Here is a 19,324-nt window from a genome sequence, read left to right as displayed (position 1 = left end):
TATTTTTGCTTTTCAGAGGAAAGTAACCCCTGCTCTGTATGAAAACAATGGATATTTTTCATTCACCGAGTTCAGATTAACAAATCTCGTTCTCTAGACAGATCAGCAATTACAGGAAAAGCAAAGCAACGTGTGAATATTTTCCATAAGGTTTTCATTTACAGCTCCTGAAAATATAGAAAATGTCAGACTCACCATATCTGTTTTTCTTTTAAAAATAAACCAATTTCAGCTACATATGTTCTTTAAACATTCTGAATCCCTACCCCTCCTTTTTTTTTTCTTTTTCTTTTTCTTTTAACTTACTTTCTGGATTAATAGTCATTATTCTTAGAGCAGTGTTTTTAGACCCTTTGCTATAATGAGTGGGGAAATCTGTTCAATGTGAGTGAATTTTGAAAATTAACAAGTAATTGGGCCAACTCAATTTTAAAAAAAGAAAATCTGAGGGTGGCGCACATCATAAGCTGCTGTTGCTTCATTTCTTTTGATAATTGTTATTTGTCTTTAATTACCCCCATCCCCCAACACATTTGTGAGTGGAATAAAATATGATTGTTTTTCCAGCGAAGCAAGTCATATTTGCGTAACAAGGATGCTACGTGGACTTCAGTCTGCCACCTAACTGTTGTACAGGCCATCAGCTTTGGAGCTGGGTGAGGATGGATCTAGGTGATGCTGAAGGATCTTGCTGAAATAATTGCAAGGCCATTTTTAGTTACTTCTTTATATTTCCATCTCACCGAGGAGCGACTCTGGGTGGTTTTTGTGAAATTGTTCATGTAAACTGAATCAATAGCATAAGCATCTCTTGCAGAGCCTGAACCAAGATTTCTTCCCCCTTTTGTGATTGTTTTAATAACCTTTCATGCCAATCTGTATAAGATTATATGATGATAGAGAAGGACAAGACAGAACTGAACCAAACCCAATTATGGCTTATTGGGTTTGGTATTATTTATACCATGACTAAACAAACCACGGCTTTGCAGAATGTATGAACCTGGTCTCAGCATGATTCTTCCACAGTCCAAATATTCTGTTTCTTCCTCAACAAAATAGCCTAGCTCTAAATCTCCAGGGATGGGCAAATACACCAGGCTAGATTTAGCCTTTGGTTGGATGGATTTTTAATCTTGTCCTTTTTCTCTCTGTGTCTGGACTGGAACTCCTTGGGGTAGAACTGAGAACCTTGAATTCCATTGTGCAGTTGTCTCAGTGAGCTATTGAAAATGCAGCTTAGAATGTCTTCTAAAACATTCCAGAATATAATCTTCACCTCTGAACTCACCTCATCCATCCTTGCTAATTATTACATCCTCCTGCTAGGCAGAAGGAGGTACAAAAAGTTTCCTCTTTGGGGCTGGAATCTTGCCTGAGCAACACAAAACGTAGGTCTGGTTAGGTCTGGTTCATACTTGGGGGGGAGGCAATAAGGAAACCACGGGGCTTTAGGCTAGACTGGGAAGTTAGAAGCAACAACACAACATTCTGGAAGAAGGCTATGCAACATGCTTCTGAACAATTGCCAAGAGAACTGCATGGATGTATCTATAAAAACACCCGGAACTGAGTTCAACTCTAAGGAGACTTTATCACATTCTAACTTGCCTCCTGCTTACAGATTCAGTGCCCATGGTTCCTATCAGCCAAGCCTCTGATTGATGGATGGATGGATGGATTGATGGATTGATTATGTGCCATCAAGTCATTTCTGACTTCTTCTTTCTATATAAAGAAATGCCCTGACTGCTATTTCACTCTACTTTTGGACTAATTGTCTTCTGGATCTCTCTCAGTGCTTCATCCAGCTCTGCTTTCCACCATGACTGCATGCCCCACTATCAATATCTCAATAATCCTACAGATCATTTTTCATAGCTCTGGAGGGGACAACCTTTGCACTGCAAGTGCATGTCATAAATCAAGGGAAATGCATCTCTATCTCATGCAAAATTAATGTAGATATGACATCACGTCCCCTGCTGCTTCTGTTATCTGGGAAACCTCGTATTCTGCTGCATTTTGCAACAAGCGTGAATATCAAAGCAATGCCCAGAAGATCACAGGTTCCTCCAGGCTTTGCTAAAATAAGGAGCTGAGAACAGCAGAGATGTGGGAGAACCTCTGCATGGTGATGATCGCATATGCTTTACGTGCAAAAAGGTCCCACTTCCGCTCTTCCTCATTTCTGATTTGAAAGATCACACAGCCATTTATAAAAGTGTTCCTTTTTGATCAGCAGTCCCAAAGAGCCACTACCTGTCACAGAAGCCATATGCACAAAGAAGACAGAATAGAAATATTTACATATTTTTTAAAAAATATTTCTCTGGGTTAGGGATACTTGGAGCCTTAGATTTAAAAATCTAGAGGGTATGAAGCTGGGGAAAATAGACCAATGGTTTGATTTAGAGTAAGGCATCTCCCTATATTATTAAATACAAGTATAACCCAGATGAAGCTGTATTTTGTAGATATTCAGACCACTGAGCGGATCTGGGTGATGGGAAAGTTCTTTTAAAATATCCTATTCTGTTGTGCTCTAGAAGGGCTAATCTACCTAGCAGACATCGATCGATTTAAATGCTTTCCCCTAAGGCTCTCCCTAGAGAACGCTGGGAGTTGTAGTATGGGGAGAGTAAGAATTCCTGCTGGAGAACTCCAATTCCTGACAAGAAAGGATGACTATTAAATTAACCAGGAATGAAACTATGCTCTTGAGTTTAATTCACATATTTTTTCTTTCTCCTTCCAGGCTTGCTTTCTTTATTGGATGTGCTGCAGATGTTCGCACTGCAGAAGTTTCATGCACTGATTTCAGCCTCTGGCTGGCACTTTATGGGCCATGAGGAAATGGGCTCCAAGAATGATGCCCAGATGTTGGCATTCATTCCAGCCAGTCATGCATCCTTTCCTCCTCCTCCTAGTTATTTCATGTTCTCCCACTCTTAAAACCAGAATGATGTGGCTCCATCGTTCAAACAGCTCACTTCCCTAGCCCCATTTCATGCTTGGATTTGTTTGTTATTCATGCAGGCGTCTCTGTGTTTATACTAAGTCTATTGCCAGCCTCTAAAATCTATTCCTTGCTCCCCATTCAGAATACAAATGCAGGCTTAGCATTCCCTCCCCCTCCCCCTCCACACACACCTATCCACACCCTTTTTAATGTAGATATCTGACTTTTGCCCACCGAGCCCTAGATGTTCTTGACTTTAACATTAGAGAAGAGTCTATGGGGAATCTGCACTCATAACTAAATATAGAAACTTGGAAATCAATGTTTCTCTCTTTGTGTGACCAATGGTGAAGAAAACTCTACTCTCTTGTATATCATTTCCTGCAAGGATGTCAGTATGCATGTGTGTACACACACACACAAACTGATATTATTATTATATCCTATAAAAGTGTTCATTACATGTGTATATATTTGCTATATATCACCTATAAAAGCATTAGTCCAATAGCAGCACCTGCTGGTGAATTTCTCCTATCTAAGAACCTGGGAAGCAGTTGCCTGGGCTCTTAATCCCTCCCACCTGTTCCCCCAGAACTGACACAGCTCTTTCCTTGCGCACCACAAAAGCTTCTTGCTGATCTCTGCCCACCCAAACCTGATCCATTTGTATACATTTAAGAAAGAATCCAGGGATTTCAATCACTCTACAGAAGGATGGTTCAACCACAGCCAATTCTGTATCCCCAACTTGTTTGACAGGGCTAGGAATTGTTAGGAAATCAGTATAAATTAGAATTCTTAGGAAGATATTATTACTATCAGCATGGTATTTATTTTCAGCTGTTCTTTTTTCCCCTACCCCTCGGACTTCCCATCCAGGGCTCAAACAATGTCTAAGGTGTCCTGTTGGATATTTTTGTCCTAATGGAATGAGTTATCCAAATCCATGCCCAGTGGGGACTTACAATCCTCTCCCAGGGCAAGATGAATCCACAGATTGTAGAACCTGTCCTGCTGGTAAAGCCTGCACCCAAACTGGCTTGGCTCAGCCAGACTCAGACTGTATGCTGGGGTGAGTATATTATTTCTCTCTGAAGCTACCATTTTTTAGGGAAATCTAAGTGGCCAAGTTCATGGCACCAGTTGGGTGGGTTTCTTGCAGGCCTAACATTTGGCAAAAAGAGCGCTGTTCTTTAGAGGGATCACAAAGGTTCTCTTGGTGCATTGTGCTCTGTTTGCAAGGAAATGCCATATGATGTATAGATGCAAAGCATTGAGTCTCTTTCTACAGGATAGGACTGAGTAGCTTTCTACAACAGAACTGCAGTTTCCTCTTCCTTTGAAGAAAAGATGTTAAAGTATGTGAAAAAGCAAAAAGGTTATTGCCAGGAGAACAGGATAGCTGGACTGCTACTAGCCATTATTCAAGAAGAGCTGCTATTTGGAATTCCACCACTGTATAAAGTTGAACTATTCCAACCTGCTGTTGTCCAGAGTGGCCACCCAGATGCTTTTGAGAATCCCTTCAGCATCATTTTGAAGACTATCATTTGACCTTGTTTCTGTCCAGGGAACAATTGTTCTCCTGAAGATTATATATAGCCACAGACATGGACATGGTGGGTAGCCATGGACAGGCCACTCTTGTTCTCCTTATCTTGTCCAATCCATTCTAATAGCCAAGATGGTTAAAACAGCTGAACTGGTGCAAAACCAGGGCTCTTGGTGATTATCCCTGGAATTCTGTTATTTCTAATTGAATCTGGCCTCTCTCCCTCTGTCTGCATATTTTGCTGATGCTTGGAATTCTCTTTTTCCATTCCGCCTTTAAATGAGGCTTTAAAAATTTAATCTCTCTCTCTCCTTCTTAAAAAGACCTAAAAGGTGGCTAATTTCAAATGGCTGAAGAATGATATGGCAATTAAGGGAGCAGAGTAGAGTACTTCTTGATGGAATTTGTACAGCACAGAACCTGATTCCTGAGTTAACCAAGCTTCCGGCAACACAGTGAACCTGCAGCTAACAAACCAGGCTGCCTTTGCACAACAGGCAAAGTCATCAAGATTAAAACTAACCAAGCTTAGTGTGTTGTGTGACACAACATGATTATGTCAACCACATTATACATAGTCTTTTTCTATAGTATTTCTATGATTTTTTAAAGCTAATTTTATGTGGATATTTATATTTTTTACTGTTTTTGATGTTTGATTTTAATTGTGAGCCACCCAGAGTCACCCTCTGGGGGAGATGGGCGGCATATACATTTAATTAATTAATTAATTAATGACTCCCATGGTGCACATGGCAAGAAATCATTAGGCATGAAGCCCTTTCTTAGTCAAAAGGCACCATGGTTTAAGCACTAGAAGTAATTTCTTTCATTTTTCAAGACTTAGTACTTGACTTGAATGTTAGGGTAGTAACCTGAAGAATGCTTTTTTCGTTAGGTATGTTTGTCCAGCTGGCTCTTCCAGCCCTCATTCTGCCAGCAATGCTTGTCCTCCAGGAACCTTCAGCAACCGTTCTGACCTCTTTGATAAATCCCAGTGTGAAACTTGTCCGGAGAGATTGGTCTGTACAAGAGGTATGTGCTCCAGATTTTTCTGTGTGCATTATTCTGACAAGATGAGTAAGTCTCCATTGCTGATCAAGGAGTAACCTGACTGATGTACCAAAAAACCACTAGGGCTTTAGAAAGAGATGGGATCCTTCATACTCTGCCCCTTGTCAGATATTTTTGTTTTTATTCTGTACCCTATTCTTTCCTACATGTCAGTACTTATTGTCTATTTGCCAACCCAACTCTCTGATCCCACTTGCCATAAAATAAACCCAATTTAGAATTGTAAAAATCTTCTGGACTGCCATATTTAGACTAAGACTACAGAACTTAGTCTCCTCCTAAGAATTGAGACTAAGTTCTGTAGTCTTAGTCTAAATATGGCAGTCCAGAAGATTTTTACAATTCTAAATTGGGTTTATTTTATGGCAAGTGGGATCAGAGAGTTGGGTTGGCAAATTATCCTGAGAGTTGTATTAGAATGGTAGGTGGGATTAAAGTCAAAATGAATAGGTCCAAAGTACAAGAAATTATTCAAAGTGCAAGAAGCCTGTGCACGTGTACTCTGATTCACACAGTACATCTTTCAGAGCTGTGCAGGAACCCTGCAGGAGACATTAGACTGGTAGACCAAAGATTTCCCATCCTGGTTTAGACAGAAACTAGGTTGACATGATTCAAACACAACCCCCCCCCCCCAAATGTTACACTTTGCAAGACCATTTGCACAAAGCTGTACTTTATTCTTACCCAATGTGGTACTCTCCATATAGCATATATTGGAACTACAAAGCCAGAGTTCCCATTCAGCACAGGAAAGTTGTTCTACTGGATCTAAATCAGGCTCTCATATTCTGTTGTCCATTATCCTTTGCAAAGGCTCAGGGGGGAAGCAGAGACCACCTGCCCCATGCCCAGTGGGACACTACTGCCCTCCAGGTACCAAACACCCAATGCAATACAAGTGTGCACCTGGCACGTGGAGCAACAGGACAGGTCTAGCAGCAGGAAAAGAGTGTGCACAATGTCCAGCAGGATGGTTTTGCCTGGCAGGAGCCAATACTCCATCAGGAAGTTGCAGCGCTGGACATTTCTGTCCAGAAGGTAAGGGGAATCCAACCAAGATGAGCTGGTTAGTGTTTTTCGGGTGCATTTGTTTGTACCTTTAAGTCAGAATCAGTACAAGATGTGATAAGAACAGGGGGCCCAGAATGACATGTCCAGGGAGATGTGAGACCCAAGATCAAACTCAAAGACTCTAGCAGACTTCCCACTTATGGAATTCAAGAAAATAAGGATTAGTTATATTTGATATGGATTTTTGTGATTTCAAACTTTTTTGCCTATCTCCTTAGAGTGTGCACAGGTATATAGCACAGGTATACAGTGTGCACAGGTATATAGCATAACGACCCAAAAGTTGTCTCACTGTATCAGACCAATGGCTCCTAGACAAAAGGAAAGCTCCTGGAAGGTTATGTTTGTTGCTATAGACCAGTGTTTCTCAACATTGACTACTTTAAGATGTGTAGATTTCAGCTCCCAGAATTCCCCAGCCAGCATGGTTGGCTGGGGAATTCTGGGAGTTGAAGTCCACACATCTTATAGTTGCCAAGGTTGAGAAACATTACTATAGAAGAATAATGGTAGATAACTCACGATACCATCTTTTTCTGTCAATGTGCTAATTGTTTCTGATAGACCAATATAGACCTTTTATCTTGTATGCTTTTATTTTACTTCTGCCCTGAACTCTACTTTGTAGGTTTTATTTAATCAGTTTAATTCAGTCTGGGTCACTGACCTGTAATAAAGAATTTGATAGACAAACGTTTCCCTTTCTTTTCTCTCTTGCCCATGGTTATGCTTTGTGTATTTTCTCTTTCTGGATCAGGTACTCAAACAAGTACTCAGTTTCCATGTCCAGCAGGAACCTACAGCACCAGACTTGGGAATGACCATGCGGATGACTGCGTTGCCTGTCCAAGGGGAGCCTATTGCCCCAAAGCAACCGCCAAGCCGGTTCTCTGCCCGTTGTAAGTCAAGCCTTCAAATGGCCCCATTCTTTGATATCATAATGCGAACCCACAACGGGATTCATGATTCTGATCAGTAAGCAAAAGCATGGAGTCCCTGTGAGCCAAGATAAAGACACAGTCTGGGACTTTTACCAGATATGGCTTCAGGTCCATTCAGGAGGCCAAATGAGTCCCCGCTGCTCAGTTGACAGCGTGGCTGTGTTTTCCATCATTCAAGGTCTGGCTTTGTCCTGCTGTGATTCTGCCAGCTGACTGACGGGGAGCTCCATTCACTTCCCATCTGAATGTGTAATCCTGGTTAGTTCCTAGGAGTGTCCTTTTATAGACTGGGCCTGTTCCTGGTCTTTCCTCTCGCAGTATTTAAAAAACAACAGCAACAGAAAGCTAGCTCTTTTTAGAATATGACCCTGCAAGGATGTGTCCCAGTCTTTCCTGGAGCAAACTGAGGTGGCTGCTGAAAACCTGAGGGGTGCCATGAGGCCCATCTTAAACCCGTCTAAGAGATTCTGCTGCCCTCAGGTGCAATCCTCTCACATTCATTGAGGAATGTTTCAGCTGTCAATCCAAAAGTAATCCTGTATTTTACCTCAGGGAGCAAAACACGCTGGGTCTTTGAAGCTGCTAAGTTTTAGGGTCTGTGATAGATTTATTTACACCAATCTCATCCTAAGGCTCATTCCTTTCCTCCAAAGAACCCAGTTGCTCTACATTGTCCAAGCTGCATTAATTGCAGAGTTCACTATAGGACTGACGAAGGAAGCCAGGCTGTGCCATAGAGAGAGATGTCATAAACAGGCATCAGGAAAGCCATGGCTTCAAACAGAGGCTGCCTTTAACCTAATTAGATATGCCCAAAGATTTCCTGCTCTCCACTCATCCCATCTCACCCCAACTCATAGCAAATTGACTTTCGCTTTATGGTCTCTTCTGATACAGGGGAACATATTGCTCAGAGCAAGGAGCTAAATCAGCTGAGGACTGTACACTGTGCCCAGGTGGATACCAGTGTCCTGAAAAGGGCACCGTGGCTCCTCTTCTGTGTGGAGCTGGCAAATTTTCAGTAAGTACCATCAAACTGACTGAGAAGCAGCCGAAAGAAGAAACGATCAAAAGAAAAATGCCCAGAACCTCAACAGCTTTGTGACTGTGTTTCCAGATGTTTTGCATGACAACTCCATTTTTTTTTTCAGGGTATTAACCACGCTGTCTGAAGCTAATAGAAATTGAAGTCCAAAATATCTGCAGGGCAACTGGTTGGGGGAAGTTGCTCTTTCAGCTCTTTGCCTGTCTGTCTCTATCCATCCTGAAAAATTTGGTTTGCAAATTTGATGTGATAGATATGCCAATAGCAGTAAGCGGATGAAATTGGCTGGTAGATGATGCATCTTTCTCTCCAGCAGACCTCCCTTGCAATTCTTTCTGTACTAACATTCAAATCAAATCAAATATCTTTATTACGGTCTTTCACCAGCCTTTGCAGTAGAAAAAAGAAATAGTTTAATACAACAATTTGTAATTAGGGAAAAAAGAAAACAGTAAGACAATAAAACAGCATATCTAAATAAAAGTTTTGTGCAATTGTATGACATGATGAAGATATTTGGCCACCTGGTATGTGAGTGTAGAGTTAGCATCCCTTAAAAAGTAATAAGCATAACATTTATCAGTATGACCCTCAAATTTAGAGATGATTGAGAAGATCAGAGCACGTCTTGGGATATCATAAAAAGGACACTGTAAGAGGACAGAAGCAGGAGTTTTGTCTCCCTGGATCCATAAGGGCAAAGTCTCTGTAAATAAGGAGATGTATTAACTTTATATTTCAGCTTAGAGTTTCCAGATATACATTGGGCACCCCTTTTCCTCAAAGGGGCTGAAAGCTGTATGTTTGTGTGGTGGTTAAGGCATCAGGCTAGAAACTGGGAGACCGTGAGTTCTAGCCCCACCTTAGGCACAAAGCCAGCTGGGTGACCTTGGGCCAGTCCCTTTCTCTCAGCCCTAGGAAGGAGGCAATGGCAAGCCACTTTTGAAAAACTTTGCCAAGAAAACTGCAGGGACTTGTCCAGGCAGTCTCCAAGAATCGGAGACAATTGAACATACATGCATACATACATATACTGTATGTGTGTATGTATATTTGTGTGTGTGTGTGTGTGTGTATGTATATGTACTGTATGTATGTATGTGTGTGTGTGTGTGTGTGTATGTATATGTACTGTATGTATGTATGTATGTGTGTGTGTGTGTGTGTGTGTGTGTATATATATATATATATATATATATATATATATATACGCGTACACGCACGCACAGAAAACTACAGGTGTTTCAGGCAGACATTTCAACTGACATGGAAATTGCTGTCCTTTTAATAAGGCCTGGTGGCCACTTGCCATTCCAAAGAAATGTGTCATTTGGATGATTTTCTGCTCTTCATTGTCAGAATGATTAAAGCAATGGAAAAAGAAGGGGGCAGATATTACTGTTCCAGATTGGCTCCTGGGGGAGTAGAAATTGCAAAGCAATTGAATGTTCATTTTGCTAACAAAAGTGAAATGCCGTGTCAGAGACGCTGATTAGGAGAATGGCAGAGCATTTATTCTAACAAACCAACCCCAAGCCCTGTGTCCTTTTACACAAAATGAAGCACTGTTGTTCTCTCGTTTGTACTTCTGATCTTCTCCAGGCTAGCGTTCTTTAACAGTTTCAACATCTGGCCAAAGATCAAATACCTTTATTATAAAGAACTGCTTATTACGATCAGAGATAGAGAATAAACTACAGAGACAAGTGGCAAATAATATATCTTTCTGGTGTCCCTAGGCTAGTTAGGTTAGGAATGAGAAGTAATCTAAGTCTTATAAAGATGCCTAACCAGGACTTCTAAAATTATAAGAGACAACCAGAACATTAAACTGAGTCTTTCTCTCTCTCCCCCCACCACCAACACACAGACATGCACACTTTCTTCTCAGTCCCCCTATCTCAATGTATTTTTTCATTGTTTTCCACCCATTGAAGATAACAATACAGGCAATGGGTGAGTATGAAGAAATCCACAACACTAACATAAATGTGTGTTTGAGGTGGCACTTGAGTATTTGTATTGGCATAATTGAAAAAAGTATTAGGGCATTTCCAGTGCTGCCCCATACTATGAATGGGGTTTTCTCCATTGCTGGGACTTTGGACAATTGTCCCCATCACTTCCCTTAACAGAGGATAGGTGCCTAGGTCAAAAGAAAGAGGTTTAACCATGGTGCATTAAATAAACTACCGTGGTTCATCCAACATGCTGAGTCAAAAACTTACCACAATGTGTTCACCCAGTCCTTCAACCTGTGCTAGATTCAATACACTTAAACCACAAAAAGCAATCAGTTCTTGGGAGCAATCTGTGGTCTGTTCCTACTCATTCTGATTTCCACTGCTGGACCTAGCCATTTGCAATGTACATGGGCTTTAATATGTAAACTAGACTCCAGGACAGACTATTCTTCTTTGTATGCTTTGTTCCTTTCATGTCTTCCACTCCAATCAGTTTTATCTTCCATGCGAGGATTCCCACAGGCATTCTTTCACATTCTGAACTTCTCAGCTAAGGCCATGGTTCTGCTTCCTCTTCCTGCTTTGTAGGAGCCTGGATCTACCTCCTGTTCCTTCTGCCTTGCTGGGCATTTTTGTGCAGACATGAATACCAGCAGGGAGATTATGTTGTATAGGATGGTCTGCCCAGCTGGTTTGCTTTGTCCTGAAGGACTGACAGCTGTTCCAAATGCTAATGACCATGCCTGTCCAAGAGGCTATTACTGCCTACAAGGCGATGCTGTGAGTATTGTTCCATCAATTAATGCCAATGTCCCCTCTCCTGACTTTTCACCAACACTTTCCTTTCACCAAAGCAAATTCTGTTTGTCCCTCATGAGTGTATTTAATCGAAGAGAAAAGTTGATGCCCATATTTCTCTTGACAGTTTTTTAATGTACATATTTGTATCCAGAATTCCTAGAACATGTAGGGCATTTTTAACATGCTATTCTCTCATAGTAAGATGAACATTTGCACTTTCCTGAAAGCTGCATGCATGCCTGCTGGCATTTCAAGAGGTGAACTGGGTTGGAAACTTGAAAAAAGTGTACATTTCAGAATGCTCAAGTGTTTTATGTTCTCCCCTAGGAATTCCACAATTAGGCTATTCATGTAAGCACTTCTGATACAAGAAACTTTACTATTTCCCTCAAAGATATAGGGCAAAATCACTATAGATATCTCATTGTAGCCTATGGCTCAGTGTTTAACTGGAGGAACTTGGAAATTTTCATTCCCATAACAACCACAAACTCCAGGATTTTTAAGCAGGTGACTAGCTCTCAGCATCCACTCTGATTTCTTACATCCTGTGATAAAAAGGAACTGAATCCAGAGAAATGTGTGCAAGCAATCTACATGATGGGATATAATGGTCTTTAACTTCTCAAATCTATTTTACAAAGTTGTTGCATGGAAGTCTACTAAGAAAATGTGTCAGTCAGAATCGTAGGTATTTTCAAGGATAATTGAGAGCTGCAGTGAAAGGGGGGAAATGAGTCATTTTTAAACAAATAAAATGAACACAAAGAACTTTGAGCATTTTATGTGTCATAAGCATGTGCTATTATGCCATCATCACTTGTTTTAAGAAACAGCTTCAGTTCTTTCTTTTGCCTCCAGCATCCTCATGCAAAGCCATGTCCTAATGGGACTTACGGTGATCAAAGGGGACTAAGCAAAGCAGAACAATGCTTGCTATGTCCTATGGGCAAGTATTGTTATGAAGAAGGACAAGAACCCCAAGGGATATCCCAAACAGTGAGTACTCCAGTGATGCTATCTCAGTCAAGGGACTCCAGCCTGAATCACCTATGTCTTCTTCTGGATGTTCTTCTTCCTCAATTTCTATCCTTGCACTTCCTCCCTTCTGTCTTCTGATACTAGACAGTGGTCCTCCTATTCCCCTGCCCCCTTATATCTTTTGGAAGAACTTGAAGAGTGAGAAACTTTTAGAAGAGCAAAATGAAGTGACCATCACATTGGACTTCTTAATTTTTTCAGAAGACTTCAATGGGGGGGGGAGGCAAAGGAGGAAGAAAACAGGACAGGACCTCTGATTTTTTAAAAAATGTTACGTACGATGCTCAAAATGCCTTCATTTACTAGTTCAGCCATAATGATTCTTCTACCCCGTTTCTTGTTTAAACAACCATTTGCAAACACACTTCTTGCATTCAGACAAGAACCTTCTCATTTCAGATTATATTGTGCTCTCCCTAGATGCTAGCTGAATTTCATGTAATTGACAGTGTAGACATGTGTGCGTGTTTTCTTCTAGACTGGAGATTGCCCCTCGGGTTATGCATGCCCCCCAGGAACTGGATTCCCCTTCTCTTATCCATGCCTTCCTGGTTTCTATTGGGATAATTCTACTATGGATGGAGGAGACGTATGCAAACTATGCCCAGCTGGATTCTACTGTGATTCTGTAGCAATGATCCTACCCAAAATCTGTCCAATGGTAAGTTGGTAGAAAACAAAATAATCATTGCCAGATGAATGGAATCTGCAACACAGCATTGCCCATGGCGTGCTTCTGTTCAGGATGCCAAATATCAAATCCTTTTCCAAGATACTTCAGACCTGTGTTCCAGCTTTTTTGGAACTTCTTTCTTCCTCTAAGAGTCAGGATCATTGAACTGGATTAGGGCTTCTTTTCCCCACATAAGGGGCATTTCACTATTCTGGGTAATCATAGTTATCCCCTCCCCTTTTATTAGGGAGGATGTTCTTTCGGTTGCATAAGGATCTGCAGATAATGTATTGATTTGGATTTAATCTGTGGGAGAGTCACTAGCTATAGGCATCAGCAGGGTCTTTGCTTTTCAGGGGTTTTATTGCACTAGTGGTCGTGCACAGACTGAAGCTTGTCCAGAGGGCACCTATGGGAACAGGAAGGGGTTGAGAAGCCTACAAGAATGCATCTCCTGCAGAGCAGGTCTTTACTGTGCCACTCCAGGACAGACTGCCCCAAGCGGCCGATGTGAGGCTGGATTCTACTGCTGGAGAAGAGCTGTGTCATCGGTATGTCAGACTCTTATGTAGCCATATCTTGTCCCTCTTACCACACATTCCCAAGAGACGATAGGGATACATCTACTTGTATACATATTTGTCTGCTCCCCTTAATTATGCAAAGACCCAGCTCTCTTGAGAAATCTATAATGCTGGGAAGAGGGAAAGGAAAGAGAAGAGGACAATCAGCAGCAAGGTGCGTGGATTCAGTTATGGCAGGGGTGGCTATACTGTTGGAAGAACTAAAGGGCCAGGTTGGGGACAGATCATCCTGGAGAAGATCTATGTGGTCAGTAAGAGCTGACACCAGCCTGATGGCAGATAATCAATCACTTCTACTTGCATTCAGTGATTCATAGCATGGGCAGGGATGTGCATTCAGCCCAACCTCCTCTTCCCCCTGCCTTCAGAACCCAGATAGAAAATCAAATACTGACTCCTAAGAAAGTGATAGCGATTCAGCATTATTCTCCATGGAAATTAAATATGGAGGGAAGCCTTTGACCTTTATCATCTTTCCCTCTGGTATATATTGTAGCCACTCAATATCATTTTGGAATCTTCTGTTGAAATCTATGTATCGCTTCCTCTCCTTCAGATGCCCACCGATGGAGTCACTGGCAACATTTGTCCCCCAGGTACATATTGCCCCCTTGGATCATCTGCACCCATCCTCTGCCCTGCAGGAAGTTACAGTAATACCAGTGGGTTGAGATATCAGAAGCAATGCTTGGACTGCCCACCTGGGTAAGCTGATGCTGATCCTGAAAGAAGTATAACTCAGTTTACAATAACATGATCACCCACAAGGTGTTCGCAATCTTTGCAATGTGTTGGACAATTATATGGGGCTTTGTCAAACTTACTTGGAGGATACTAAGTTAGGGAGACTGGACTAGAGACCTGCAAGAAGGTTGAGTCAAGTGGCAAATGTAGCATGAATAGCACATAAATTGTACGATATAAAATCTACATTTTAAGTATTATATCTGTTGGAAACAGAATTGCAATATTCTGGTGCACCCTTCCAAATTTACATAACCACTGGGGAAATACAATTTCTGTTATAATGTATGAGATGCATTAATTCTCCTGTTTCATGTTTCAAGGTGATTTGGGGGGAAAATGGTAATTGGAACTGAAGAATTAAGTTATGAGCCATGCTTAATCTCTGGTTGAAATCCAGTGATGAATGGTGCTGCATGTCATCTAGATTAAGCATATAAGAAAGGGAGGCCTTGCTGATCAGACTAAAAGTAGGTCTTGTTCAGTAATTCTTTTCTCTCTTTTTGCAGTCAGATGCCTCTGGAAAACATACAGAGAAGGTCTCACGGGCATGATTATCCCATATTTGTTAGTCATCTTTCCCCAGTGCTCAATAGTCAGAGTCAAGCTACCTCTTTTTACAGTCATGGTTATTAAAAGCATTACTAAACTCACCCTTCATCGATCTGTTGAATCTTTCTTTAAAACATTTGGATTGCACTGGCTCCTTTTACTTTTTTCCATGGAAATACATGATAAGAACATAAGGGTAGCCATGCTGGGTCAGACCAAAGGTCACTAACAATTGATGCATTTTCACCAAGGCCAAACAGATGTCTCTGGGTACTCACAAGCAGGAGGGGAAAATAATACCTTCTTCCACCGTTGTCTGCAACTGGTATTTGGAGGCATGCTGCCTCCAGTCCCAAGGTAACATTGAGTCTTCAAGTCAAACATCCCTTGATATATTTGTCCTCCATGAATTTCCCTAAGCCCCTTTTAAGATATCATAATCTTGAAACTGGATGTGTGTCATTCAAGAATTCCACCCAGTCAATCCCATCTTGAAAAATGTCCTGTCTGATTGATTGATTTATACGAGGAATGTCCATACTCAGGACACCTTTTATTTACGCTTTTTGAAATGCTAATATTCTGCATAAAGTAGCTTGCATACAAAACGTAAGAGCAAGCAAATGAATATAATGAGCTTTTTTGTTCTATATTAGGCTTTACTGTGATGGGACAAATACAGTAGCCCCAACTGGGCCATGCAAACCTGGCTATTTCTGCACGGGCTCTGCCAGAACTGCTACCCAGATGATGGTCAAAGAAGGGCATTATACTCTGGAAGGGGCTTTCCAGCCAGAACCCTGTCCACCTGGGAGTTTTCAGCCAGTAAGAAGAGTCAATAGAATAATCCTGGCCTATTGATAATGCAACTGTAGTGGTTTTCTGATGAATGTATTATCTAAAAACATGCATCGAGAACCAACTGGGGTGTGTCTTCACCATTCTCTGGATCTTGCTCTCTTGCTTTTTCTGTGAAGCATGAATTGGTTTCATCGACAAATGAATGTATTGAAGCTTCAGCTAGCTATTAGGCAGAAAGGATATTTTCATCATGGAGCACAGAATGAGAGGACAGACTTGTTTGTTTTGGAGTATGCCGATGTACAGCTCTAATTAGGAATAAAAAGCAACATAGGAAAGACAGCCCAGCAGTTAATGATAGTAGCTTTGGATGATTAAACAGTAAGTTGGCTCATCTTTTGATATCTCAAAAAAACACTTGTGTTGAGTTGTTAAGCCTGCTACCTTTTTTTTTCACAATCAATGACTTGACTAATTGCTTAAAAGGCAAATTATTAATCCATTTTAAATCTGTTATGGGTTCATAGCCTCATCTACCTAGAATAATACTTCATTCCTTGCCACCTTCTGCTTCTGCACTTCTTAGCTCCCCCAGATGGTGATCAGCAAGATGGTCATGGACCAAAGAAAGCCACTCTGGAAGTACATCTCAGCAATCTCCTCTCTTTCACCCCACTACAGAGCCATTGAGCCTGGAGAGGGAGATTTTAGGCTTTCTTAGTTTCTCATTCAGCTGAAACCTATGTGGGGTTTTCCCTTTCAATCTCCTCTACTTTGTATCTTTCCAGGGCCTCGCCCAGTCTGCCTGCAGAGAATGCCCAGCAGGCATGTTTTGCAACCACACTGGCCTAGTGGAACCATTAGCTTGTCCCAAAGGGCATTACTGTCCGGCTCGAAGCATCCTGCCTCTTCTTTGTCCAGTGGTAAGTCCGTCTAGAACGCTGACTGATTTCTAGATCCATGGAAACGCCCCCAAGAGCAATGTCAACCTACTGGCCCATAAGGAAGCTTCCAAATCTTTTAGAAGGACATACTAATTAATTAATTGGCCAAGCCAAGTGATTGCTCTAGCAGCAAAATTTCACTTTTTTTATTCTGGGGCTACAGTAGTGTATGACTGTTTTGGAAATTCCAATGAATATTGGACATTCAAACCTAAGTTCCAAAATTTTCCATAGCCCCTATATACCCATACAAACTTGGATTTCCAGTTTGAAAGTTGGGTGAGGAAAAAAAATTGTCTTTTGTGTGCCTACCATTTCCCTTGGCTCCTGACACACTTTCCCGCATTTGATTTAGGGCACATACTCAGATACCTTACATGGCACTGGACCAGGGACCTGTAAGCAATGCCCAGCGGGCATGTACTGCAGCAAGCCTGGCTTGGTGGCTCCTGAAGGACTTTGCCAATCAGGTTATTATTGCTTCCAGGGATCTACAAGTGCCTCTCCAGTAAGTCAGTGCTAATATCCCCTATTCTGCTTTGTTTTGATAAGCTTGCAACCGTTTTGCAGTGATCAAGATGATGCCCATGGCTCCTTCCAGACATAAGATTTGAGAGGTCTAGGTTGGCCCCTCCCCAACTGTCTTAGGTTAACGTTAGTAAATCTATCCCAGCCAAAAGCTGAAAAGTCTATTCAGGATGAGTCAAATGGGCTCCATAATCTGCCTGCAGGAAGGGCCAGATTTGATTTTTGGCATCTCCACTTCAGTCCTGAAAAAGCCTGAGTGAAAACCTGGATAGGTTGCTTGTCAATGTTGACATATTATCTGACTGAGTACAAGGCAACTTTCTAGGCTTTTATCACAGGTTGCGTATTTCCAAGAACTCTTTCAGATTGTGGTTTTTCAGGAAGGAATATTTCCCACTTTTGGTGCTCTATCCTGGGGGTGAAGATGCATAAAAGCAGAGAAAACAAAGCAGATTTCAGAAGACCATAAGCAGGCAAGAAGGAGATCTAGTTACTTGACAGTTCTGGACTCAAACAAGGATGATTCCAGAATCATTAGAGTCAATGAAAATATACCTTGGTCTTGTTCCTTTGAGAAAGAATCCTTGTTCCTTCTCAAAGATGCTTTGAGATACTTCCCCCCCTCCCCCCACCTTTTGAATCTGGGGACTTGGCAGCAGTTGGCCAGGAAAGGCTGTGAACAATCTTATTCTAACTTCAGGCTATCCCTGATCTAAAGCCTAAGTAGTTCCCTCAAATTTTGAAAAATTTTGAAAACTGCATGCTTTGCATTAAAATGTTTCTCCCATGTATAAATTGCCTCCTTTTTCTTTTCTAAGACTGGGCCCCCCTTTGGGGATCTATGTCCTGCTGGGCATTACTGCCCAGCTGGCACAAAAGATCCCAGGGAAATGCCCTGCCCAGTTGGGACATGGAATGAACAGAAAGGAGGCCGGGATTCCAGCTGGTGTCGACTATGCCCACCTGGATTCTTCTGCAGCAGCCCAGGCCGCATTTCTCCTACAGGACCTTGTGCTCCAGGTAAGAGGATAATGGTGAAATTGCAAGCACGTCTTTGATTGCAATTTGGAGAGGAAGTCTCATAACACAACTCCTTCCCTAGAGGAAAGCTGACAGCTTTGTGCTCCTGCTTACTGTTGTAGCCAATTTTAATATCTTCATCTCTGCAATGTTAATGTATTGAATCTAGGGCTGTTCTTAGACTAGGAAAGCTTCTAAGTTGCAAAGCCCACTTGAAACTAACCTCTCTCTCTTTCGCTTACTCGTTTATTGGGAATCTAAGGAATGTATGTCGTCCTAAATAAAGATGTAATTTAGAGAGGTTGACTCCAGAATATCAATGGAGGAATTTAGCCTTGAGCTCTTACATATATTTCTCCTGGTTTGAATTTTAATATAATGTGCATTGTAGACAAGTCCTAACCTGTTGACTGCCAGAATCTTTGGAAAGCTACTTCTAGAAATTTCAGCACTAGGAATTCTGGGAGTTGTGATCCTACACAGCTGCAGGGCACCAGATTAGGGAATGCTGCAATGATGAATAATCGTTTCTGTTCCTTTTAATTTTTTTTTGCAGTGAGTAGTATTTACCTGCCAGTTTGTGATAACGAACTTAGCTCTTGAGTCAAAGGCAATATTCAAATAGACACTTAATGGACAACTTAAAAATTTTAAAGTTTGGTGTTTCCAGGACAGATCTGTGATTCTGCTTTCTTCTGCAACCAGATAGGGTTTAATATAAACTACTTTCTCTCTGCTTTCAGGGTTTTACTGTAGGGGTGGGACACGTGCAGCAAGACCAATGGATAGAGTAACTGGAGACCTGTGTCCTGAAGGCCATTTCTGCCCTGCAGGGTCATCCGTGCCATCTCCATGCCGAGATGGGGAGTACAGTGCAGTAACAGGTCAGCATTGGAAAGGACTATTCATGCTGGTAGGAATTGCCAATGGAGTTCAGCCAGTTTCCTTCACTCTGAATCACAGAGGCTCAAAAATGAACCTAGCTATGCCCTGCTAAGTATTCAGGACATATTCTGGACTT

General features: G+C 41.6%; 1 protein-coding gene across 1 annotated transcript in view; it reads left to right on the top strand.

Moving 5' to 3' along the window:
- Positions 1–19,324, top strand: part of LOC112541406 (uncharacterized) — a 98,167-nt gene that overhangs the window by 11,771 nt on the left and 67,072 nt on the right. Inside the window, 15 exon segments of the mRNA XM_088138790.1 lie at positions 3,845–4,037; positions 5,416–5,552; positions 6,408–6,632; positions 7,423–7,564; positions 8,504–8,627; positions 11,204–11,395; positions 12,278–12,415; positions 12,936–13,118; positions 13,487–13,681; positions 14,271–14,419; positions 15,667–15,835; positions 16,600–16,734; positions 17,111–17,263; positions 18,102–18,303; positions 19,047–19,187. Coding sequence (XP_087994916.1) covers positions 3,845–4,037; positions 5,416–5,552; positions 6,408–6,632; positions 7,423–7,564; positions 8,504–8,627; positions 11,204–11,395; positions 12,278–12,415; positions 12,936–13,118; positions 13,487–13,681; positions 14,271–14,419; positions 15,667–15,835; positions 16,600–16,734; positions 17,111–17,263; positions 18,102–18,303; positions 19,047–19,187 — 2,478 coding nt within the window.

This window comes from Python bivittatus, unplaced genomic scaffold (assembly GCF_059951505.1).
Source record: "Python bivittatus isolate LINGU-HERP-01145 unplaced genomic scaffold, Pbiv_v1 ctg000320_np1212, whole genome shotgun sequence".
In the NCBI taxonomy this organism is placed as follows: Eukaryota; Metazoa; Chordata; class Lepidosauria; order Squamata; family Pythonidae; genus Python; species Python bivittatus.
Note: the sequence above shows the minus strand (reverse complement) of the source record. Positions and strands in the feature narration are given on the sequence as shown.